The following is a 24,374-nucleotide window of genomic DNA, read 5'->3' on the forward strand; positions in this document are numbered from 1 at the left end:
AAGGTTATGTATTTGTGAAGATATTGCGACCAGGGGCAAAAACCTAACCCTGTATTTCCCTTACAGGTGATGGTTTAGTATTTGCTAATTCAATGTTCACAGTGACTTTAGAAAACGTAGCTACTATGAATAATGAGAATTGACTGCCTGTTCTAGAATTCAGGGATTACAAACTAATGACCTATGTGCTAGCCACCTGTTTTTCTAAACAGCAGGTATTTTGTTTTATTGGAGTGTAGACAGACCCGCTCGTTTGCGTATGGTGTACGACTGCTTTTGGATTACAACGGCAGAGCTGAGTGGTTGTGATGGAGACCATGTGGTCCTCAAAGCCTACAATAGTTAACATCTGGTCCTTTACAGAAAAGTGGCCCAGCCCCTGCTAGGTGCCTGGCTCTGCATACCTGTGCCACAGCATACTAGCCATGTGCCTTTAGTCAGGCTAGCAAATGTCACCATGCTTCAGTTTCCTTAGGTGCAAAATAGAGCTGTCTTCTTTTTGGCACCTCATAGAGCCGTTGTGAGAAATAAATGAGAAAAATCCACTGAGTGTGTAGTCCAATGCCTGGCTTAAAATGAAAGTACAGCCTTTTTTTTTTGAGACAGAGTTTTGCTCTTGTTGCCCGGGCTGGAGTGCAATGGCGTGATCTCGGCTCACCACAACCTCCACCTCCCAGGTTCAAGCGATTCTCCTGCCTCAGCCTTCCCAAGTAGCTGGGATTATAGGCATGCGCCACCAAGCCTGGCTAATTTTGTATTTTTAGTAGAGATGGGGTTTCTCCATGTGGGTCAGGCTGGTCTCGAACTCCTGACCTCAGGTGATCAGCCCACCTCGACCTCCCAAAGTGCTGAGATTACAGGCGTAAGCCACTGCGCCCGGCCTTTTTTTTTTTTTTTTTTTTTTTTTTTTTAAAAGACGAGTCTTGCTCTGTTGCCCAGGCTGCCAGTGCAGTGGCATGATCTCGGCTCACTACAGCCTCTGCCTCCTGGGTTCAAGTGATTCTCCTGCCTCAGCCTCCCAAGTAGCTGGAATTACAGGCGCCCACCACCACGCCTGGCTAATTTTCTATTTTTAGTAGAGAGTGGGTTTCACCGTGTTAGCAAGGCTGGTCTCAAACTCCTGACTTCAAGTGATCCGCCCGCCTCAGCCTCCCAAAGTGCTGGGATTACAGGCGTGAGCCACTGCGCTCGGCCAGTACAGGCATTTTTAGTCCTGGGGGAAATTGTAGGTGGTGGTTGGCACATGGGCTCTCTTGATTCCTGCAGAATCATAACCAATAGGATTCCATTTGGTGCTGCCTCTGGTGGCAGGGGAGGGGAGGGACCCCTGGCTGGGGTGGCCGTTGTCTTCATGTGGGCTCCTGGAAGCCACTGTGTATTGTTCTATCATCTCCGGAGAGCAATGCCTCCTTCTCCATCTCTGTTCCCTTCCAGGTGACCAACCGCGGGGAGGCTCACCTCGAGCTGAATGCCTTCCGCAGGAAGCATGATTGTGCCCTGGTCATCTCGGGAGACTCCCTGGAGGTGAGCTTGGGGACCCCTGAGAGCCAGTCCTCCCAGCAGCCTGGGGCTTATCTGGCTTCATCAGGGGCACTGCAGGCTGGGCAGCGACCTCCACCAACGCACCACCTCTCCCTCCACCCTGCAGGTTTGCCTCAAGTACTATGAGTACGAGTTCATGGAGCTGGCCTGCCAGTGCCCGGCCGTAGTCTGCTGCCGCTGTGCCCCCACCCAGAAGGCCCAGATCGTGCGCCTGCTTCAGGAGCGCACGGGCAAGCTCACCTGTGCAGTAGGTAGGCGAGGCTCAGGCTGTGCCGCTGGCCCTGGCCTGCTGGTGCGCCAGGCTCCCTTTCCCTAAGGATGTTTGGACACTGCTGCTCGTTCTTCAAATTCCCCAGGCCCCTTTGTTCAGGTCATGATTTTTCTCCACCTCGCAGACTTTGGCTCTTTTTGTTATTATTTTTAATATTTCCCTTGGAGAGCAAGATAAGCATGTGCCAGGCCTCTACTCCTTTGCCAGTGGCTCAAGAGTGCAGCCTTCCAGGGGGTGGAGACCACACACTGTGGGGTTGGATCTGGGTTCAAATCTTTCCACTGGCTTTTCCCAGTGGGTGCCCCAGGTGGCTTCTTTCACCCGTCTGAGCCTCAGTTTGCTTTTGGTAGAATGGGAATAATAATTGTGGCTTCCTTAAATGGTGTCACGAAGACTAAAAGGGGTCACTGTTTTTTTTTTGTTTTGTTTTTTTTTAAGACAGAGTCACACTCTGTCACTGGGCAGCTGGAGTGCAGTGACACAATCTCAGCTCGTTGCAACCTCCGCCTCCCGGGTTCAAGCGATTCTCCTGCCTCAGCCTCCCAAGTAGCTGGGACTACAGGCGCGTGCCACCATGTGTGGCTAATTTTTGTATTTTTAGTAGAGACGAGGTTTCTCCATGTTGGCCAGGCTGGTCTCGAACTCCTGACCTCAGGTGATCTGCCTGCCTCGGCCTCCCAAAGTGCTGAGATTACAGTCATGAGCCACTGTGCTCAGCCTAAAAAGGATCACCTTTAAAATGTGCTTGCCACGCTGCATGGAAAGCGTCCAGTAAGAGCACCGTAAGTTGCTGCTGATGGTAATCCTGGGGTATCCCAGCCTCCGAGGAGGACAGGTGGTAGTAACTGCCTATGTGGACACAGTCCCACTGCTGCTGCTCAGTGCCGGGACCCTCGGCAAGCTGCCTGGGCTCTCTGACACTCAGCCACTCTGCCTGGTAGTGCAAGGGGTTGGAGAGGTGGAATGGACAGGGCAGGCCAGGCACTCAGCAAGCGCTCCGTGAAAGACGAGAGTGCAGTAAAGACAAGCATACGTTCTTGTGTAAGGTAAGAATGAAACATCTTTTCTCTCTGGTCTGTGTGGCTCACAGGGGACGGAGGCAATGACGTCAGCATGATTCAGGAATCTGACTGCGGCGTGGGAGTGGAAGGAAAGGTGAGAGTGTTTCCCTCTGCTCGGCTCCACTTGCTGTAGTTTTTTGGTTCTTTTTCCCTCAAAGACACAGCTTTAAGCCTTCTGGAAATTCCAGATAAAGAATGATAAAACATAAGGAACCATGTGTCATAGTTACCTTGTGTCACCGGGAAGATAGAGGTCTGTGTTGCTACATCTTACAGACAGATGAATGTTGGCTTTCTGTTTGCCAAGACCTGAATTTAAAAAAAGAAAAAGTGTTTCTAGGCCGGGTGTGGTGGCTCACGCCTGTAATCCCAGCACTTTGGGAGGCTGAGGCAGGTGGATCACTTGAGGTCAGGAGTTTGAGGCCAGCCTGGCCAACTTAGAGAAACCCTGTCTCTACTGAAAATACAAAAATTAGCTGGGCATGGTGGTGGGTGCCTGTAATCACAGCTACTTGAGAGGCTGAGATAGGAGAATCGCTTGAACCCGGGTGGCAGAGGTTGCAGTAAGCCGAGATTGTGCCACTGCACTCCAGCCTGGGCAACAGAACAAGAGTCCGTCTCAAAAAAAAAAAAAAGTTTCTCTATATTCTTAGGGTATGGTAAGTATACTTCAGACTTCTCTGGGACAGTCAGCATTGTCAGTAAAAGCATTAGTTATCCTGCTCTGTGCTGATCTCTTGGGCACTATGGAAGAGTGTGGCTTGGTTCACTTCTCACCAAAAGGCCTTGGCAGGTATAATTTTTAAAAGTTGGTGTGTTAGGAAATATTTTTTCTGTCTTTTTCTCCTTGCCAATTGTGCGCTTGCCTCTTATAGTTTACTCGGCCCTAATTTGTGACCTCTAAATGACAAGAGGCAGGAAGATGGGTCACCGAGTTTGTTAGGACTGTGTGTGAAGGGCCGGAAGCGGTGGCTCATGCCTGTAATCCCAGCAGTTTGGGAGGCTGAGGCGGCAGGATCACTTGAGCTCAGGAGTTCGAGACCAGCCTGGCAAACATGGTGAAACCCCATCTCTACTAAAAATACAAAAATTAGCGAGATGTGGTGGCACATGCCTGTAATCCCAGCTACTCAGGAGGCTGAGGCAGGAGAATCACTTGAACCCGGGAGGTGGAGGTTGCAGTGAATTGAGATTGAGCCACTGTACTCCTGCCTAGGTGAAAGAGCAAAACTCCATCTCAAAAAAAAAAAAAAAAAAAAAAAAAAGAAGTGTGTGTGAAGTATAGGAGTGCCAAGGCCCGGAGGGAGCAGCAGAGATGCTCCCTGTCCATCCTGTTGCATAGCTTCATGACTTTGGCTGACCCATAGGGCTTTTTTTTCCCCTCTTTCCCACCCTTTCTGGTTCTCTGGTTCTCAGCAAGATGATGATGATTTGAAGTTGCAGAGTGAAATGATTTTTGAGTGAGATATATCAGAAGTCTGTATAGATTCCCTGAATACAGTTTTTAAGAAGCATGTTTTTGAATTTAATGGAATTCTCTACCAGTTCTTATAAAAATTAAAGCATTTTCCCTTCAATTAAAAATGGTATTCTGATTCCTTTGTTTCTTGGGATATGAAAGTAATAGTGCTCACTATAAAAAATTAAAATAATCTAGGCCAGGTTCAGTGGCTCACACCTGTAATCCCAGCACATTGGGAGGCCGAGGTGGGCAGATTACCTGAGGTCAGGAGTTCAAGACCAGCCTGGCCGTCTCTACTAAAAATACAAAAATTAGCCAGGCATGGCAGTGGGTGCCTGTAATTCTAGCTACTCAGGAGGCTGAGGCAGGAGAATTGCTTGAACCTAGGAGGCAGAGGTTGCAGTGAGCGGAGATTGTGCTACTGCACTCTGGGTGACAGAGTGAGACTGTCTAGAAAATACATATAACATAAAATAAAAGAATCTAGAAGTAAAACGCATCTTTTAGGTAACTGCATCAAATGAGTAGCACTGGTTATTCTCAACATTTTTTCTGTGTGTATATTACTGGTTATGAGTGTGTAAATATTTGCTATCTATACACATATCTTACACATGTATGTGTATATATATAATTTTCATGTATTTTTTTAAATTGAAAACACACTGTACATTTTGTTATGCAGCTTGCTTAAATCTGTTACATCATGGATTTGTTCCTACATGAGAGCATACAGAGCCATCACTTCTTACTCTGACTCTACCTTTTTATTTTGAAAAATGTCAAAAGTTGAAATACAACAATGGAAAAGTTGAAATAGAACAGTGAGCATCCATCTACGCTTCACTTTGGCCAATTGTTACTATTTGCTACATTATCTTTCTTTCTTTGAATCAGTAGAAAGTAAATTGTGTGTAATGTTACCCCTAAATATTTCAGCTGGATCTCTTTAGAACAAGGACGTTCTCCCACACAAAGAAAGTAACATCATAACCACGCCCGCCCCGCCCCCCCCCCCCACCCCACCCCCACCCCCACCTCATGTAACATTGATACAATGGTACTATATAATATTCATGCTCAACCCCGTGTAACATTGATATAATGGTACTGTATAATATTCATGCTCAAATTCCCCCATCTGTCCTCTGAGTGTCTTCACAGCTTAAATAATAAAAGCTCCAGGAAGGATCGCAAATCACATTTATTAGCATGTCCTCGTGTTTCTGATCTTCTTTACTGTAGAATGCTTTTCTCTCTTTTTGTTTGGTTAGAGGGTGTTTTGTTTTTCACGTCAGTGACATTTTTGAAGCATTCAGGACAGTTGTGGAGTGTCTCACGGCACTCAGTCCTTCAACCTGTCAGATTGATTCGGTTCCGATTCTGGTTTGGCATGAGCACCGTACAAAGGGAATTGGTGTTTTTCCTGTTGCGTCACATCCAGAGGCTCTCATGTCCCTCTGTCCCTTTATTGTTGGCTGTCACTGCCTTTTAAAATGAGAGAATTCGCCCAGGTGCAGCTGCTCATGCCTGGAATCCCAGCACTTTGGGAGGCTAAGGTGGGCGGATGGCTTGAGCTCAGGAGTTCGAGACCAAACTCGGCAACGTGGAGAAACCCCATCTCTACCAAAAATAACTAAACTAGTCAGGTGTGGTGGTGCGTGTCTGTGCTCCCAGCTGCTCGGGAGGCTGAGGTGGGGGGATCGCTTGAACCTGGGAGGCAGAAGTTGCTGTAAGCTGTGATCATACCACTGCACTCCAGCCCGCGTGACAGAGTGGGACCCAGTCTCAAGAGAAAATAAAAATTAAAAAATACAAAATGAGAGAATTCCATTATATGGTTGCACTGCAAGTTATTCCCACTTCTGTGAGTGTGCAGAGCTGTGTATTCAGGAGTATCCTGTCTAATATTGTTAGTAACTCTGGGTTTTTGCCTCATGTTTAATTAGCTCTGAAGGGAACCGAATGTTTTAAAATATCTATCTTTAAATGATTCTTTGCTACTTATGGGGTGGGCTGAACTCCCAAGGCTTAATATTAGATCCACTTGACCTCCAAATTATAACTGTATGCGATTCAGAATGGTTTTTATTTAAATAAACTCCCCTTTTAAAATCAAATTTAGACTTGGACCACCAACTGCGTATAGCTGGAAACCAAAGAATTTCTTCCTTGAAGTTCTTCGAAGATCTCCTTACAATGTCTTGCTTTTTCAGTGAAAGAAAATGTGTTTGCCCTGACCTCTTGTGCTTCTGACAGTGCCTAATTTTATTGGATTTTAGGAAGGAAAACAGGCTTCGTTGGCTGCAGACTTCTCCATCACTCAATTTAAGCATCTTGGCCGGTTGCTTATGGTGCACGGCCGGAACAGCTACAAGCGGTCAGCCGCCCTCAGCCAGTTCGTGATTCACAGGAGCCTCTGTATCAGCACCATGCAGGTGAGTGGACAGCTTGCCCCTCTGCACATGTACATGTGGCTATACCATGTAGGTGTGTGGGCAGCTGGTCCCTCTGCACAGGTGCATATGGCTATGTAATTATCATGGCAAAAGCCTGGGAATTAGATTATGCTTTGGAGCTGTCACCCCTACCTGGCCAGTTTAAATCCCCCACCTGGCTGCATTCCAGCTGATAGACCTTGAGCCAGTCCTTGAACTTCTTGGTGCTCAAGATTCCTCCCCTGTTAAGCGGTGCTGGTCATTCCTGCCATGTGGTGAGGATGTGTGCGTTAGCAGTGGTAACATCCAGTGCCTGGCATGGGGCAAGTGGAGTGTACATGAGTTATTTTAATTGTGGGTAGGTTGTTATAATTTGTTTGCTGGAGTGAAAGACGCAGAGTTAAATGCTGAATGACTATTCAGGCCCTGGTTTTTCACCTTTTGCAGAGGTAAGGGCCATCAGAGAACAACCACTAAAGAACGGACTTTGCTTGTGTGCTTCCTGTACCCTAGGCATCAGGCTAAGTGTTCACAATGCAGTGTCTCACATAAGCCTCACAATGGCCTGAGCCTATTTTACGGATGGGGAGGCTGAGGCTGAGTATGGATGAGAAATTTGCAGTGTCCCGCGGGGATTCAGTCAGCTTAGGCAGGTGGACCTCAAAGCCTGCAGTCACAATCTGAGTATCCTTCTTGATACACTCGTCATTGGAGGGCCTGGGACCGTGTCCACTTGCAGGGGTCAGCATGACACCTGGCACTGAGGTTGACTCGGCATCACGGTTCTGTCTCCCAGCAGAGCTCAGTGGGGGAAATGAGTTTAGTTATTATGATCACGGATACCCTTGGAAGTTAACATCTTGTTCCCATCTTGCTTTTTCATAAAAGGATTCTAGAGTATATATTTTCCCACCTTCTCTCTCACAAACTTCTTCAAAATCTGTCATCATAAGCCAGGCGCAGTGGCTCATGCCTGTAATCCCAGCACATTGGGAGGCCGAGGTGGGCGGATTGCTTCAGGCCAGGAGTTCGAGACCAGTCTGGTCAACATGGTGAAACCCTGTCTCTACTAAAAATACAAAAATTAGCTGGACGTGGTGGCATGCACCTATAATCCCAGCTACTTGGGAGGCTAAGGCACGAGAATCACTTGAACCTGGGAAGTGGAGGTTGCAGTGAGCTGAGATTGCGCCACTGCCCTCCAGCCTGGGCAACAGAGTGAGACTCCATCTCAAAAACAACAACAACAACAAAATTTGCCATCAGTCTGTAGCTATTAAGTGTGGAGTAGAAAGGAGGCCAAAGGAGGGAAAGAAAATATTTTTGGTGTTGAAAAGCTATTGATTGATCTTCCTTTTTGAGCATTGAGGTGAAAATGCTCCCAGTAGAGTGGTGAGAATGTAGGCACAGTAGATCCTGGAACTCACGTCTCCTTCTGGCCATACCACTAAGGGTCTGTGAGACCTTGAGCAAATGACTTTACTACTCTAGGCCTCAGTCTTCCCACCTGGAAAACGGGGATGATGAGACCCTCCTTGCCCTCGGACAGGGCCACTGCGAAAAACAGAGAAGTTTTTAAGGCATCAGTGCTAAGGCATCCTTAACCACGATTAGTAGGAGTGAAACAAGGTAATATGTAAACATCAGGTGATATTTTAATTTGTGAGAATGTTTACTCATACTTGAAAGGCGGTCTGCCTTGTACAATGTATCAGGTAGTGCTGCTTTGGGTACATGAGAATTCACCATCCACTGGCTACACCCCAGTTTTTTGGGGGTGATTTTATGTTTTAAATGTCTATTGCAATTGTGAGTAGGGGAGCCTTAAAGTGACTTTCATCAAAATGATCTAAACCCAAACAGCTGCTGTGGTTCACCAGACCACATCTGTACTTTTATTTTAACTCACCAATTGAACAGGGTAATGCTGTGGTTTTAATCACTGGGAGATTAATTAGCCCATCCTTGGACACACACAAAAGCTGGCTGGGATGAGCTGACTTCTTCAAAAACTGGATGTTACCGTTAACATTGATGTAGAAAAAGAATTCCAGGATGAGGCATTGTTCTTTGTGCTAAAGAAAATGCCAGCCGGGCGCGGTGGCTCACGCTTGTAATCCCAGCACTTTGGGAGGCCGAGGCGGGCGGATCACGAGGTCAGGAGATCGAGACCACGGTGAAATCCCGTCTCTACTAAAAATACAAAAAATTAGCCGGGCGTGGTGGCGGGCGCCTGTAGTCCCAGCTACTCGGAGAGGCTGAGGCAGGAGAATGGCGTGAACCCGGGAGGCGGAGCTTGCAGTGAGCCGAGATTGCGCCACTGCACTCCAGCCTGGGCGACAGAGCGAGACTCCGTCTCAAAAAAAAAAAAAAGAAAAGCCTTTAACCCCTGTCCACTGTGCTGAAAATGGCCAAGAGCAAGTCCCAGTTAGAATTGCACCGGGACATGAGTCTGTCAGAGAACACAGTGTTTTTATTTTTCCCAAAGTGCTGTTGTTGAGATGAAGACTTTATGGTTAGGATGACCCTTTTAGAGGAAGGGGCTCCTGATACTGGTTTGGAAAATAAACAACAGATTCTTGACATTTTTACAACCATCCTTCCTAAGCAGCGGCACAGCCTGGGTGAAAAGTCACTGGAAAAGTGGCTTTTCCGGCGCAGCCAGGGTGAACTGGGGCTTCCTGTGGCCATGGCGCTCAGAAGCACCTGCGTTATGAGCTCTGTGCCGAGAAAGCACGTGTTTCTCACTTGCTTTCTCTCTATGTCCGTTGAAGGTGCTCTGGGGAGCTAGCCCTGGTCTGATGCTATTTCTAATGACTAGGGTATCTCTGCCTTGCTTTCTTCTGCTTTCTAAAAGCTTTCAGGCAGTGTTTGTCTCTGGCCTTCCTTCAGCTTTATACGAATAGATACCAGCTTGGAGACCATGTTTCCTCTGTTAGCCCATAGAGGTCCAGAGACGGAGCTAACAGAGCTTCAAGCCTGATTGGATCTCCCCAGCCTATTCATCATTACCAGCAGCTAATATTTTCCAAAGCAGGAAGCAGACATTTCCGCGAGGGTTTGTAAATATCTTCATTGCTTTTGTCTAATTGCAAAAATAATCTGTCACCATGCTCTTTTCAAAAATTTCCCCAAATACCGAAACATGTAATATAAGAAGTGAAGCCTTCTCTGCCATCCCAGCCCCCGTAGACACTTCAGACGCTCTTTTTCCGTATGTGTTTCCATACCTCCGGCAGCTTGGTTAGCAGTGTGCGTGCCTACAGAGGTGGGGATTCCGAGCTGTTTAGAAGTGTGTGCTCTGTGGCCACAGCTGGGCTTGAGTCCTGCAGGGCTGTTTACCTGCTCAGCCTCCCCTTCTGTAAAGTGTGGGTGATAGTAGGACTTGATCCTGTGGGCTGCTCTGGAGATCAGCTGTGCTCATGTGCAAAGCATTCCTGGGTCCTGGAACTTAATAAATGTTCACAACAGGCTGAGTAGACCCTGGAGCTGTAATACATCACCCTACCCGGGAATGATTCCTAGATTTGCCGCTTAGGAACTGTGTGGGCTTGGGCAAGCCACGTACCCTCTCTGTGCCTCACTTTCTGCTTTGCATAATGAGGGTGATGAGAATCGTACCTACTTCGTAGGGTTGTTGATGTTGTGAGAATGAAATGAGCAAATCCATGTAAAGTACCTTACAGCAGTGCCGGCGCGGGTGAGTGTTATGTAAGTATCAGGTGTTATTTTTATTCTGTAAATGTAAGGGATTTTGTCATGACTTTTGGTGACATCCTCCTCTCTCCTTGGCACAGGCTGTCTTTTCCTCCGTGTTTTACTTTGCCTCCGTCCCTCTCTATCAAGGATTCCTCATCATTGGGTAAGGAAATCCTGCCAAGGAATTAATTGTTTACAAAACCTTCTTCAAATGCAGCAGCAGAGAGAAGAAACATGGTGGAAAAATTCTTGGGTTCCCAAGCCACATTGGATTCCCAGGCCCAGCGAATGCAGGCCCAGCACCATTGTTTAGAACCTCCTTGAATTTTTTGAGCTGTTAAGCCCTTAACCAGATGGAGGAAGTGGAGTTGGAGATGTGTGTGGTGTGTTGCACTTTGCCATTTGTACCTGGTCTTGAAAAAATACTCCAGGGTTATCAGTTGATTGAGGAGAGCAAGGTGGAAGGTTTGCAGACTTGGTGATTTCACGGGGTCTTAATAAAAAGGGGTGGGGGATCTGAAAAATGCCCTCCTGGCCTGAACTGAGCCCAGTAGAAGTCCCATCTTTGGAGCTCCAAGGAGGGCCAGAGTCCACTGCCTCGGGGATGTGCAAGTAACAGAGCTTGACTGCTGTGCCACAGTGACAGAGATGGTGTCACTTGGGCCTTTGCAGCCCGCAAACCCACCCCCATTACTGACCTGGAACTTCAGGATGATCCTTCTGACCTTTTCAGAGAATGTGCTCAGTCTCTGAATCACCCAGGTAGGTGGAGTTTGGTTACCGAGTGCCCTAGATAGAGACACACGCAGCTGAGGCCACTCCTGGTTATGAGGAGACGGAGGGCGCGGGAAGGTCAGCTGCGCTCTGGAGAGTCTCACGGAGTCCGCTTTCCATCCTACTGTGTTGGCTGAGGAGTTCAGCCTGACAGGAGGCACTAGAATTCTGCCTGCTTCTAACTGGAAAAGCGGGCTGTCTTTTGTCGGGTTCTGGAAGAGTACAAGAACATTACAGAATATAGTCAGGGGTTCCCTGAGCCGTGCGCCGTGCGACCTTCCGTGGTCTGGTCCCATCTTCCCGGTGGGTCCTCATTTCCTCTTCCGTCACCCTCAGCCCCAGCCCCACTGGCCTTATGGCTGTTCTTCAGACATGACAGCCACTCCCGCCTCAGTGCCTTTGCACTGGTGGTTCCTTCTCCCTGGAATGCTCTTCCTCCTGGGATTGGCTTGGCTGGCCCTCACCTTTTATGGGTGTTCACTCAAATGTTCTGTTCCTCAGCCTCTAAAATTGTACCATCACCCGCTACACACACACACACACACACACACACACACACACACACACACACGTATGTCTTATTTCCTCTACCCCATTATATTTTTCTCTTTAGCACTTCTCTAACACACATAGAGTTTACCTAAGTTATTTGTTTATTGACTTGCTAACCAGGATGAAAGCTCTTAAAGGCAGACATTTTTGTCCATTTTTCCTCTTGGGTTTCTGGTGCTTACAGCCAGCCCTGGAGCATAATAGAGAAGCAGTAAATATTTGTTAGAGGCATGGTTGGGACTTGGGTGCTGGAGGCTGGCACAGCACATAGCTCCTATTGCGTCAGCCAGGTCTTACCTATGGCGGTTTTCTCTCCCAGGTACTCCACAATTTACACCATGTTTCCTGTGTTTTCTCTGGTCCTGGACAAAGATGTCAAATCGGAAGTTGCCATGCTGTATCCTGAGCTCTACAAGGATCTTCTCAAGGTTCTGTTAGCTTCTCAGTCCTTCCTTCCTCCCGTCCTCCTTTCCTTTGCCCTTCCTTCCCTCCCTGCCTGCTTTGTTTCTTTGAATTTATTTCACACAGACCCTCCATTTCTGATTTGAACACACTTGAACTGGTAGCTTTCTTACTTTTGGGGGGAAGGTGTGGGAGTTTACATTTTTTCTTAAAGCAGTAATATATTCACTGGTATAAAGAACGTGAAAGAGTACAGTAATAGATAAACTGAAAACAAACCAACTCACGACTTTCAAAAAGCCCGTGACAGTTCCGCTTTGCAGCTGCAACTTACGTTTGCTCCCAGAGATGTTCTTGTGTACACTTCCAAAAAGTGTGTGTGGTGGCGTGTGCCTAGGCATGTGTATAATTTTATTTGTCTTCAAGGGTTTTTTACCCAAGGGAAGATTTATTCCCATTTAATGTTAATTTTAATGTTAATTCTTTTTTTTTTTTTTTTTTTTTGAGACTAATTCTCACTCTGTCACCCAGGCTGGAGAGTAGTGGCTGGATCTCGGCTCACTACAACATACAATGTCCATCTCCTGGGTTCAAGCGATTCTCCTGCTTCAGCCTCCCGAGTAGCTGGGATTACAGGTGTGCACCACCATGCCTGGCTAATTTTTGTATTTTTAGTAAAGAGGTTTCACCATGTTGGCCAGGCTGGTCTCGAACTCCTGACCTCAAGTGATCCACTTGCCTCAGCCTTCCAAAGTGCTGGGATTACAGGTGTGAGCCACCGCGCCTGGCCAATTCTTTTTTTTAAAGAAATAATTCCTCCAATGTGTTCAGATGTGTGTGAACCACTTTTTTGATGAAGACAGATGGGTTGCCTTATCTAGTTAGCGGGAGAATAACATGAATGCTGATGGCATGCTGCGTGAGCCCCCCACGAAACCGGCTCTAACCTTTCTCTGTCTCTCATTCAGGGACGGCCGTTGTCCTACAAGACATTCTTAATATGGGTTTTGATTAGCATCTATCAAGGTAAGGATGAGTGGAGACACCTGTTTGTCTTGTGCTCTGGCACTGACTCAGGGTGTCCCCTTCTTGCCTGTAGAACAAGAAGAGAAGAAACGAATCTGAAATAGCAGGAAGGAGGGTGGCAGTGGGACCCAGGGGAGACCATGCTCACCCTGTATAAGGACTTGAACATCAGACATGCGCAGTGCTGCTGTGTGAGAAATGAGGTAGTGAAGCCAGAGGAAGGCAGCGGACAGTAATCAAAGCCTGCAGGGCTGCTCCACTCACGAGGCAAAAAGTGGATGCTTTCTGGGATGTTCTGAAACCTTTTCTGAGAGTCAGGTCAAGTCGTAGTTTTGGAAAAACATGTTTACCTCAGTGACCTCCAGAGGGGGTCTCCCAGACTGTGGAGGCTTTGTAAGATGACCTATTGGAATATAAGAAGAAAATAGCAAAACTTCTGTTTGTATTTACTTTTTCTAACTCTTTTAAATTTACATATATATATTTATTTATTTATTTATTTATATATTTTTGAGACACAGGGCAAAGCCACCGTGCCCAGAATTCTCTTTTTTAGTATTTCTATTTTTATGTATGTTTTGTAGTACACATAATAGATTTTATATACTTATAAAATGTATTTTTTATAATATATAGAAACAGAGTGAGACCCTGGGCAGTGGAGGTCTAAATGAAATGTCTAAATGAAAAATGTCTAAATGAAAAATGCGGAAAGGAGCCAGGTGTAGGTGAGCAGGGCACGGCTTTCGCAGGGAGGGTGAGGGGAACACTCTTCTCCGGCGTTTGCAGGGAGCACCATCATGTACGGGGCGCTGCTGCTGTTTGAGTCGGAGTTCGTGCACATCGTGGCCATCTCCTTCACCTCGCTGATCCTCACCGAGCTGCTCATGGTGGCGCTGACCATCCAGACCTGGCACTGGCTCATGACAGTGGCCGAGCTGCTCAGCCTGGCCTGCTACATCGCCTCCCTGGTGTTCTTACACGAGTTCATCGGTAAGACCCCTGAATGCTTAAACCCCGTCCGCCACCCCCAGTGAATCTGGCCCAGAGGTCTCACTGCCGTATGGGGGAAGGGGGGCTCCCAGTGTTCGGCCTGGGCTCTTCCTCCTCCAGCAGCCCTTCCCTGTCAGCTGTCCGCGTTTTCTTCCAGGTGTTCTCCAGGGACAGGTGGTAGATGTGCTTCAGGGTGTGAAATTGAGGACAGAGGGCGTGATTGCAGTAGACAGTGTTTTTCTTTTCTTCTGAGTCGGAGTCTTGCTCTATCGCCATTTTTGGGCCACAAAATCTTTTTGTTCCCATGAAATTTTAATCTGAAGTTCAACCTATGAAGCTGATAAAAGGGGACTTGTGATGGCAAAGTGGCAGTGCTGGGAGGTGCCGAGCCCCAGAACTTTGCCCATGCAGCTCTGCCTTGCTGCTGTGTCCTGATAGAGCTCCTGAGGGACTCCGGGGATCTCAGAATAAAATCTGCTGCTCCGCACAGCAAACCAAGTGCTGAAGGTACTCGCCAATTCCGTAGACATGGGAGCACCTACCGTGTGCCAGGATTATGGTGGCAGGTGAGGTGGACGGGCTCGCCAGGGAGCTGCCCTTCTTGTTGAGAACACACGATAAACACACATAAGTGAGTGTGAGCACAGGAGTATCAGATGTGATCAAAGTTACCAAGAGAGAAAAACGGGGTGAGGTGCAGACGCCCAGGCACACCCCAAATAAAAAATGTTATGGAGGCCGGGCACGGTGGTTCACACCTGTAATCCCAGCACTTTGGGAGGCTGAGGCGGGTGGATCACGAGGTCAGGAGTTTGAGACCGGTCTGGCCAACATGGTGAAACCCCATCTCTACTAAAAATACAAAAATCAGCAGGGCGTGATGGCACACACATGTAGTCCCAGCTACTTGGGTGGCTGAGGCAGAAGAATCGCCTGGACCCGGGAGGCAAAGGTTGCAGTGCGCTGAGATCACGCCACTGCACTCCAGCCTGGGCAACAGAGTAAGACTCCATTTCTAAATAAATAAATAAATAAATAATAAAAAATGTTATGGGAATGTAGAGATGGGGGAGTGTCGGCTGCATCCTAAGGTGGGGTGGCGGCAGATTTCTCTGACCTCAGTAGTGATTCCAGGTGCTCTTGGGCTTGTCCAGCATCAGCCACTGTCTCTAGATGGACAAGCCTGGCTTCATCACTCTTCCATGCTGACCTCACTTGCTTTGCCATATCAGTTAATTTCTTCCCAATTGATTGAGCCACAAGTCCCTGCAGGGCCACCAAGATGACCCCATGCTGTGCTACGGACCCCATCGGGTGCTGACACGGGCTTTAATTCCTGTCTAGAAACCTGTTTCTAGTTCAACTAGAACTTGCATCACGGGCACTGTTCAGATGACCCAGCATTTTCTGTGTTGTGCTGTGGATAGATTCTGAACTCTAATCTTGGTTTCCCCCACACGGGGCAAACTCAAGCCGCATGGCTTTGGAACCTCAGGGCCAGGGGTCATCCTCAAAGGTTAGCTGGTGCAGCAGACAGCCCTCTTCACACCTCTTTCCTCCTCAGTAGAAGCATTTACTTTTCTGTCTGTGTTATTTAAACAAAAAACCCTCAGAGTGATACTGTTTCTCCTTTATCAGCTGAGGGAGCAGGGCCCGGAGGCTGCTTCTCTGCTAAGAAACTCATGTGTGTTCAAGATTGCAGATAGACTTTCTCTGGGGGAAACTTTCAGTTATGACGATCCCCTCACGCCCCATCCTCCATGGGAAGCCTGCAGGGCCCAGGCTCTCTAGCAATGGCCCATCCCTTGCTCCTTTGCCCCAGGCCTTCTCAGTGGGGGTGATGTGGCCCCCACCACCGGGGGAACAAACATTGGTCTTTGGTGGGGTGTGAACAAACCCTAATCTTTTACATATAAAGGAGATGTATATATAATATTATAAACAGATACACAGTATACCTGTGACATTAACATTTCATGGAGGTGGTGGATTAGGAGAAGAAGAAAAGTCTAAAAGTGTTCCTTAAGGGGCAATAACGAGAAAAAGGCAGAGAAACTCGACCTTACCCTGGAAGCATCTTTGATCACGGCTCTTTTGCCAGCTTCCAAAGCTCCTTAAGGTTTTAGTCGGCCGGGCGCGGTGGCTCACGCTTGTAATCCCAGCACTTTGGGAGGCCGAGGCGGGCGGATCACGAGGTCAGGAGATCGAGACCACGGTGAAACCCCGTCTCTACTGAAAATACAAAAAATTAGCCGGGCGTGGTGGCGGGTGCCTGTAGTCCCAGCTACTCAGAGAGGCTGAGGCAGGAGAATGGTGTGAACCGGGGAGGTGGAGCTTGCAGTGAGCCGAGATTGTGCCACTGCACTCCAGCATGGGTGACAGAGCGAGACTCCGTCTCAAAAAAAAAGAAGGTTTTAGTCAAGGTAAAAGAAACATCCCCTGAAAAGTAAAGGTTTCACAGTTGCGGCCCTGGTTTCTAGAAAGGATTTGTGAGCATTTACTGTGCGCTCCAGGAACTAAAGGAGCATCCCTGTGAAAAGTGGAGTTTTAAAGCAGTTTCACCCTCGTCACTAGTCTCTAGAAAGCGTTTTGTGAGACCTACTATGTGCTCAAAGGCCTGGCCTGAGGTGGTCACAGAGATGTGGCCCCTGCTCAGGAAGCTCAGCTTGTTTTTGATAGGGACACACCACAGGACCGGGTCAGAGGTGTAGGAAAACCACAGGGTGAGTTGAGCCTTGGGCCTGGCACTTAGTGGGTGCTGCCTCAGTGCCAGCTGCATTTCAGCATCCTGTGCTCAGAAAGTGGGGAAGGGGCTTATTCTGGCTTCTGCTATATTGAAAGCCACAAATTGTCACTCCTCTCTTAAGAAAACCTCATAACCGGGTTTATAATCCTGCAGCAGGAAAGGCAGTATGCCCGCCCCCCCACCTTCCATCAGAGTCCCTGAGGGTCAGCTTAAGCCTTTGTCTGACAAGGGGGTCTGAACACTTTGCACCATGACCCAGATTCATCCTGTGGCTTTCTGTGACCATCACTGGAAGCAGAGGGTGCATTTGAATGTCACTTTCCGCTCGCCAGTGGCCGGGACTTAGAAAGACGCTTCAACTGTTAGACAACACCAAATCAAAAGCATCTCTGTTTTCTTCCCCTGTAATTTTCTTTCCTTCTTTTTTCTCTTTTTTTTTGAGACAGTGTCTTATTCTGTTGCCCAGGGTGGAGTGCAGTGGTGCAATCTTGTCTTAAGCTCTGCAGCCTCAAGCTCCCTGGGCTCAAATGATCCTCCCACCTCAGCCTCCTGAATAGCTAGGACTATAGGCATGCACCACCATGCCTGGCTAATTTTTGTATTTTTTGTAAAGGTGGGGTTTTGCTGTGTTGCCCAGGCTGGTCTCAAACTCCTGGGTTCAAGTCTTCTGCCCGCCTTGGCCTCCCAGAGTGTTGGGATTAAGGCATGAGCCACTGCATCTGGTGGCCCCCATAGTTTTCTTCTCCTGGGTGTTGAAAGTAGCATTTCACTATCAGGAAGCTACAGAAAAGACAGCGAGGAAAATCAAGCTGGCAGCGCTGTGTGCTGTTAGCCATGGCACCTTCCCTTACAGTCCATGGAGGAAGAGGGCCAATGCCAGGAGGCTGTGGGTTTGTGATGGGAGATGACTTTCCCTTTGATAGTTGTGGCCCCTGTTTCTGGACCCCATGCACCTTCTGGAATATTACCGCCTGCTCACTGCTGTCTTCCCGTTTGCTTGCAGATGTGTACTTCATCGCCACCTTGTCATTCTTGTGGAAAGTCTCCGTCATCACTCTGGTCAGCTGCCTCCCCCTCTATGTCCTCAAGTACCTGCGAAGACGGTTCTCTCCCCCCAGCTACTCAAAGCTCACATCGTAGGCTGTGCGCTCGCTGGAGGGGGCCCTGGTCTCGGCGCTTCCCTGATGGACAGAGCTCAAGTTCCATTTATATTAACCGCCACCTGTGGATTTTGCAGTAATTGCTAACACGTGCAGTTTTAATGGGAAGAGAGGCTCCGCGCCTAAACGGAGTCCTAACGCTGCATCAACAGGAGGGAGGGTCCTAAAAGAGACCCATCTGGGCCTGTCTGAACCCCTCTTCTTCATGTTTGGGTGAATGTGAATAAGTTAAAGCTGGTGGCTCAGCTGGGAGATTTATATGGGTCACTGTGCGAGCTTCCTTATGACTTGAATTTTGTTGTCACATGATAAAAGTTTCTGTGTAGCTGAAGGTTGTAGAAGGCTTGTGTTGTGTTTTTGTTTTTGTTTTTTTTTTTTTAACAGTCCTAACGTGTATGTACTCTTTATGTCTTTCTTGCTCTTACAAAGAGGTGTCAGAAAAATAGAAAGCTCTTGGTGTCGGTTTGGGAGGAAAAAACAGTGACATCTGGTAAAAAGTTATCCACCCAATAATCTCCATTCAGAAATGCTCAGTATTGTCTCCAGCCAGCCCTGCTTATCCAGGTTACACTGGATCCCTGAGATCGTAACCAGTAAATGAGAGGAGAGGGAGAGAGAGTGTCCTAAATCCAATCCGTTATCCTTGATCTGATTCAGCATCCATAGTGCGTGAGTTAACTTCACCTGCCACCTCGTAAAAGAATTTCAGAGGTGTGATCCCGCTTTATTGGGACCTGGTAACAATTACAAAGCCAGTGGCTGTTTGAGAACGACCTCAGACATTTTCAGCAGAGTTGTTTTAGCAGGAAACGTGCCACTGAATGGCCCCTAAATGTGTCGACAGTGTGATAAGAGACTCAACTAATTCTTTAGACAACATGGCAGATGTGACTCAGATCCTCCAAGACCAAAGCGGAAAGGTCAGGGGGCTGGGACTCTTCTCTTCCATAGAAGCCTGTTTCCTGTTAGGAGGCATAATGGAAGATGACCCCACAAAGGCAGAGGCATCTTTCAGAACAACATTGGTGGCAGCTTTCAGAACAAGGAACCCCTGGTGGGAGGACGCCCAAGCTGCAGCTTTGGGATCTGGGATCTGTTCCACTGCCGGCAGATTTCAAGGGGAACTTGCTGAAAGGCAGCCAGTGGTGAAGATTTCTCCCCTCCCAGGGTGGACTACATGCGTGCATGTGTCTTAAAAAGCTGTGGCTGCTTGTTTCAGAGGAAGGGAGTTTGCAGTCGCTGGACGTGGTAGAGCAAGGCATTCTTGGGTTTTCAAGTCACTTCTTGCAGAAGCCACATATGCATGCCATAAGGGTTAAGTTGGTGGAGCTTTAGGAGCCAAGTGTGGTTGGGATCTTGGATTTGCATTTACTTCTTGATGAGTACATATCCTTCAAACCCTCCACCTGGCGCTACTTCTGTGTGCTTCAGAGATGTACATTACAGCCTGGTTTCTGATGCCTACTAACTCCTGCTCTTGGAGAGCTGGAGACACGAGGATCAGATAGTCCCTTGCCTTTGGAACACTCTTGATAAGCTTTTGTATTTTGTGTTGCCCTTTTAAAACGTTCTAGAATGACTACGTTGCAGGTACTGATAAATTGGCTGTTGACACCACATCTATTTTGTCTTACGATTCTTTTCTCTATCTGATTAAGCCATTTCTGCCAGAGGGAAAAGGTCGGCAGAAAAGATGTGTTGAATGAGTAGTTAAGGATAGGATCTTTGCCCAAAAATTTCAGAAAGATTGAGCAAATCTGACGTCTTCATTGAGTGAGTTTCTGTGTTTTCAAAGGTGGAGGAGAAAGTTGTGCTGGAAGTTTTTAAGCCTCTGTTTTCTTGGAAGTCAGTCTGTAACGCTGGGAAGTCTTAAGATAGTCCTGTTTAGAGTTTGCAGATGCTGAACCTGGCTCTGTAACGCTGGGAAGTCTTAAGATAGTCCCATTTAGACTTTGCAAACCCTGTACCTGGCTTTGCTCGGAGATTCGGGATGCTGGATCCTGCAGGCAGGGCATGTGGGAGCCTCACTGGAAGTTTTTGAGGTTTCCAGCAGAAGCAGAATGAAGATGGTCTCCCTGGCCTTTTCCTTAATTCTCAATTTTGATTGAGGTGCACAAGTTAACTTTTAAAGCCAACACTTAAGATGCTGGTTGACATCTTCAAGGGAGAATGCTCCCAGGAGGGGCTGAAGAAGCCATAGCTGGAAGTGGAAGGTACTCGTCAGTGTTCTCCACAAATCTTTTTACTCTGTTGTCTCAGCCGCACTGGGGCGGAGGCGGTCAAGGGTGAGAAGGACCAAAACTCAAGTGCAAACTACCACGTCGTTGGCCCATCCCATCCGTGGGCAGCTGGCTGACGCCATTCACTGGACGGTCCCGGAGCACCTAGGAATGCACACACCGTGCTTCTCAAAACACCGGAGATGCAAAGGCAGCGCGATGCAGTCCGGTGAGAGGACGCAATCTTTACCTGCACAATCGGACTGTAAACCCAGCAGAGAACCCCAGGGGGGCACCTGGGCACTTCTCGGAGGTCATCTTAGTTGTGGTGGGGAAGACAAAGAAATAATCAAACAAGAAACTAGAGTTACTGTACAAGAAACTCTCCTGAGTTTGCAAACCTTAAGCGTAAGGATTCAGTTGACCTTTTTCTTGGTTCATCAATCTGGAAAGAACTTACGTAAAGCGCCATTGACACTCTCACCTGGGAGCTCCATGGGCCTTAAGTCTTTGACAGCCAATTTAATTTGAGGTCAGAGGGCCTTGAGGTACACAGTCAGCACTGTTTGAACACTTTTCCTGAAAGCAAAACTCACAGCTCCCTGCGCCCTCTGACAACACTAGCTATTTCTGCCAGAGTAAGAACTTCTATTACTATTTTATTCTTGTTCATATGTCTTTTGATGATGGTTGTGTGACAGGGGGCAGCAGGATCTATTTGGTTTCTTTTTTTCTCCCCCTCCTTCCTTTTTGTCTCTTTTTTTTCTCTCTAAGAAAATCACCAGACTAATTTCTCCATCTTGAGTAATTTCTTATATGGGACAGTTTTGATCCTCATTTTGAAAGCATGCGTGTGCACATGTGTGTTGCCTGTGGTCCCAGGTGAGACAGGTGGCACTAACTCCAGCTGCTTGGAAGGCATCCCAGGGAGCATCTTAAAGTTGGAGCAGACCTCCCGTTTCCAGCCCTTGGGGCCAGTAGACCACGTGCTGGAACTAGCATTGTAAAATTCCCATCCCAGTTCCGCTCCCCTGGAGTGAAACCCTTTTTTTTTTCTGCGACAGTAAATCTTAAAAATCATTGTGTCTTTATGAACATTTCCTCAGTTTCTTCTCTGCTGAAAATGTAAGCCATGCTACTTTTTAATGTATTTTGAATTTTGTGCTCACTGGAAATTGATATGCTAATGCCTCCCCCACCCCCTGCCAGACTTTTCTTTTTGTACTTTGTCTTGTTTTTACTGGGGTTGGCTGGGCATGCGTGCATGCCTTTAGGGCAACATTTTAAACCTTTGCCAAAATTGCAAATGGGACATGTACATTCTTCTGCTCCATCCTACTTAAACACCTATCAGCTATTTTTATCTTTAACCTTTTCTGTATGTTTGAAGTGTGTGGGGGGTGTGTGTGTGTGTGTGTGAAAGAAAGAGTGAGAGAATGATATCATCTAAAGTTTTTTGAAGAATTATTTGGTTTTCATTGCATTAAAATTCTATCACTCCCAGCTTTGTTTTCATTTAAAAAAAATATACAAAGAGCTTTGTAAATACAACGGATTTTATTTCTCTCCCTTCTTTTAATGTACAGCTTTTTTTGCCGCTTATATATACTTAAAATATTCCCATGAATTATGTCCAGTTCTTCTTGAAAAAAATATGTTTTTGAATGAAACTGCAAAGCATCCTGCAGTGTGAGCAGCTTCTCCACCTGGAGCTCTGAAGCATCTTCTCAGGCCAAAGCGGCATTACCCGTGAATCTGTCTTCTCCGCCACAGCATGGTTTGAGGCGCAGTATGTTAATATAGCTGGGCCATGTCAGTGACTGTTGTGTTTTTGGGGTCAGGTGGGGGGCATGGTATTTGCAAAAAAACAAATTATGGCTAATTTATTATTTTGTTGCAGTGGGGTTAACTGTAAACTCATGTAAGAGTCCGTGATTTCCTCATTAGTGATCTCTCTCTCTGTAATCCTCATTGCAAATTTTCACCAGGACAGCGTTTTTTGATTAGAGAGGAGCTCTGGCACAGTATGCTTTAATTTAGCAGGAACTTAGCAGGAACTTCCAGATGATTTAAATTCTTAATGCTGTGATGACACACATGTGATCTTTCGTGTTTCTGAGCGACTCTACTTTCATTGTTTGCCAGCGTGGCTCGTTGCTGTTGCCCAATAAAGCTTGTGTACGTTCTGCCTTGGGGGATTATTTTAATTTGCACAGAAACATGAATTCTGGTGTCAAAATGAGGACTTTTTATTATAATGTTCCTATTTTCTCTTTATTTCATGGTACATGAAATGTAAAGAAAACTCTTTCCAGTTCAAAAAATTATTTTGATTTTGGCAAAAAAACCCCAAATCAATGCATGTTATTTATTATTCTGTACTATTGTCCATCCCAGATGTGTCAGAATTTCAAAAGGTGATAGATATAAATGGAAAATAAGATGAAAACCATAAGCTTCATATTGTATTTCTATATATGGTCCTTGATGACTGGAATCTTTTTTTTTTTTTTTTTTTAATTGAGGGATGGAACATTTAGGAACATTTAGGAACAGTCAGTTAAGTTTTAGGCAGAAAAAATTTTTAAGGCCCGGCGCAGTGGCTCACGCCTGTAATCCCAGCTTTGAGAGACCAAGGCAGGAGGATTGCTTGAGCCCGGAGTTTGAGACCAGCCTGGGTAACATGGCGAAACTCATGTACAAAAAATACAAGAAAACGAGCTGGGTGTACTGGTTCAAGCCTGTGGCCCCAGTGACTTGGGAAGCTGAGGCAGAACAATCACCTGAGCCTCGGAGGTCGAGGCTGCAGTGAGTCGTGATTGTGCCACTGCACTCCTGCCTGGGCGACAGAGCAAGACTCCATCTCAAAAAAAAAAAAAAAAAAGCATTTGTGTAGGAAGTAGTTGAAATCAATCGGGTGATTTTTGTCCCTTGGGGGACAAGTGGCGGTATGAAGACCTTTTCAGTTGTTACAACTCGGGGAAGAGGAGTGCTACAGGCAAGGGATGCTGCCGAACGCTCTGTGATTCACAGGGTGGCCCCCACAACAGGGCCCAAAGTGTCAAAAGTGCCAACATTGAGAAACCCTAATTATTTTTTTTTGAGGTGGAGTCTTGCCCTGTTATCCAGGCTGCAATGCAGTGGTGCAATCTTGGCTCACTGCAACCTCCACCTCCCAGGTTCAGGCGATTCTCCTGCCTCAGCCTTCTGAGTAGCTGGGCCTGCCACCACTCCCGGTTAAGTTTTGTATCTTTAGTAGAGATGGGGTTTCACCATGTTGGCCAGGCTAGTCTCGAACTCCAGGCCTCAGGTGATCCGCCCGCTTCAGCCTCCCAAAGTGCTGGGATTACAGGCATGAGACCCTGCGCCCAGCCAGAGAAACCCTAATTTAATTGGCACATGTCAGCTGTACCATTTGTCTGTATTTGTAAAAGGGCCCAGAGGTATAAGCTCGTGTGTCTCAGGAGGCAAGTTATGCCTCTGCCTACTATACCAAATACTATACCAAATGGTGTAATTAGTAGCTGTCTGCAGTGTGAGCTGCAGTGTGGTTCCCTCTTTTTGGTTCTCAATGGAAAAGACCATCCTCGGTATATAGATTAGAAAGATAATTGTAACTTAGTTGTGTTTTCTCATGACAGCGGCAAAAGGAAGGTATGTGCTCGTAAAGGTAGGGACCGACCATGCTTTTCCTTAAACGCGTGCTAGCCCTGCACGACCTTAAGCCTCTGCATTTGCCTGCAGTGAAATTCCGTCCCTGTGCGGACACTCCTCCGCCGGAGCCGCTAGGGGGAACTTGAGGACTGAAAGACATTGCTGTTTCCTGTTTTCCACAACCAGCCGGACCCCACGTGCCCAACTGCCCTGAGTTTCAAGAGCTTTCATAGCTTCAGAATTTATTTCATGGCCAGAGGCTCCGTGAAAAACAGACATTTCTTTTCATGTTGTTGACCAGAATATTTTGCTGGACTTAGTTTAAAAAAAAAAAATAAAAAAGGAAAAAAAGAGCAGGGAGGGTGAGAGATGAAT

The 24,374-nt window shown here is 47.1% G+C and overlaps 1 protein-coding gene across 1 annotated transcript in view; it reads left to right on the forward strand.

Annotated features, from left to right (window-relative positions):
• Positions 1-22,794, forward strand: part of ATP9A (ATPase phospholipid transporting 9A (putative)) — a 173,414-nt gene extending 150,620 nt beyond the window's left edge. Inside the window, exons 20-28 of the mRNA XM_030826735.1 lie at positions 1,435-1,524; positions 1,649-1,793; positions 2,904-2,968; positions 6,619-6,774; positions 10,572-10,636; positions 12,119-12,227; positions 13,170-13,227; positions 14,017-14,220; positions 17,970-22,794. Coding sequence (XP_030682595.1) covers positions 1,435-1,524; positions 1,649-1,793; positions 2,904-2,968; positions 6,619-6,774; positions 10,572-10,636; positions 12,119-12,227; positions 13,170-13,227; positions 14,017-14,220; positions 17,970-18,106 — 1,029 coding nt within the window. The 3' untranslated portion in view covers positions 18,107-22,794. The remainder of the gene's footprint in view (positions 1-1,434; positions 1,525-1,648; positions 1,794-2,903; positions 2,969-6,618; positions 6,775-10,571; positions 10,637-12,118; positions 12,228-13,169; positions 13,228-14,016; positions 14,221-17,969) is intronic.
• The last annotated feature ends 1,580 nt before the right edge of the window (positions 22,795-24,374 follow it).

Source organism: Nomascus leucogenys, chromosome 13, assembly GCF_006542625.1.
Source record: "Nomascus leucogenys isolate Asia chromosome 13, Asia_NLE_v1, whole genome shotgun sequence".
Classification (NCBI taxonomy): domain Eukaryota; kingdom Metazoa; phylum Chordata; class Mammalia; order Primates; family Hylobatidae; genus Nomascus; species Nomascus leucogenys.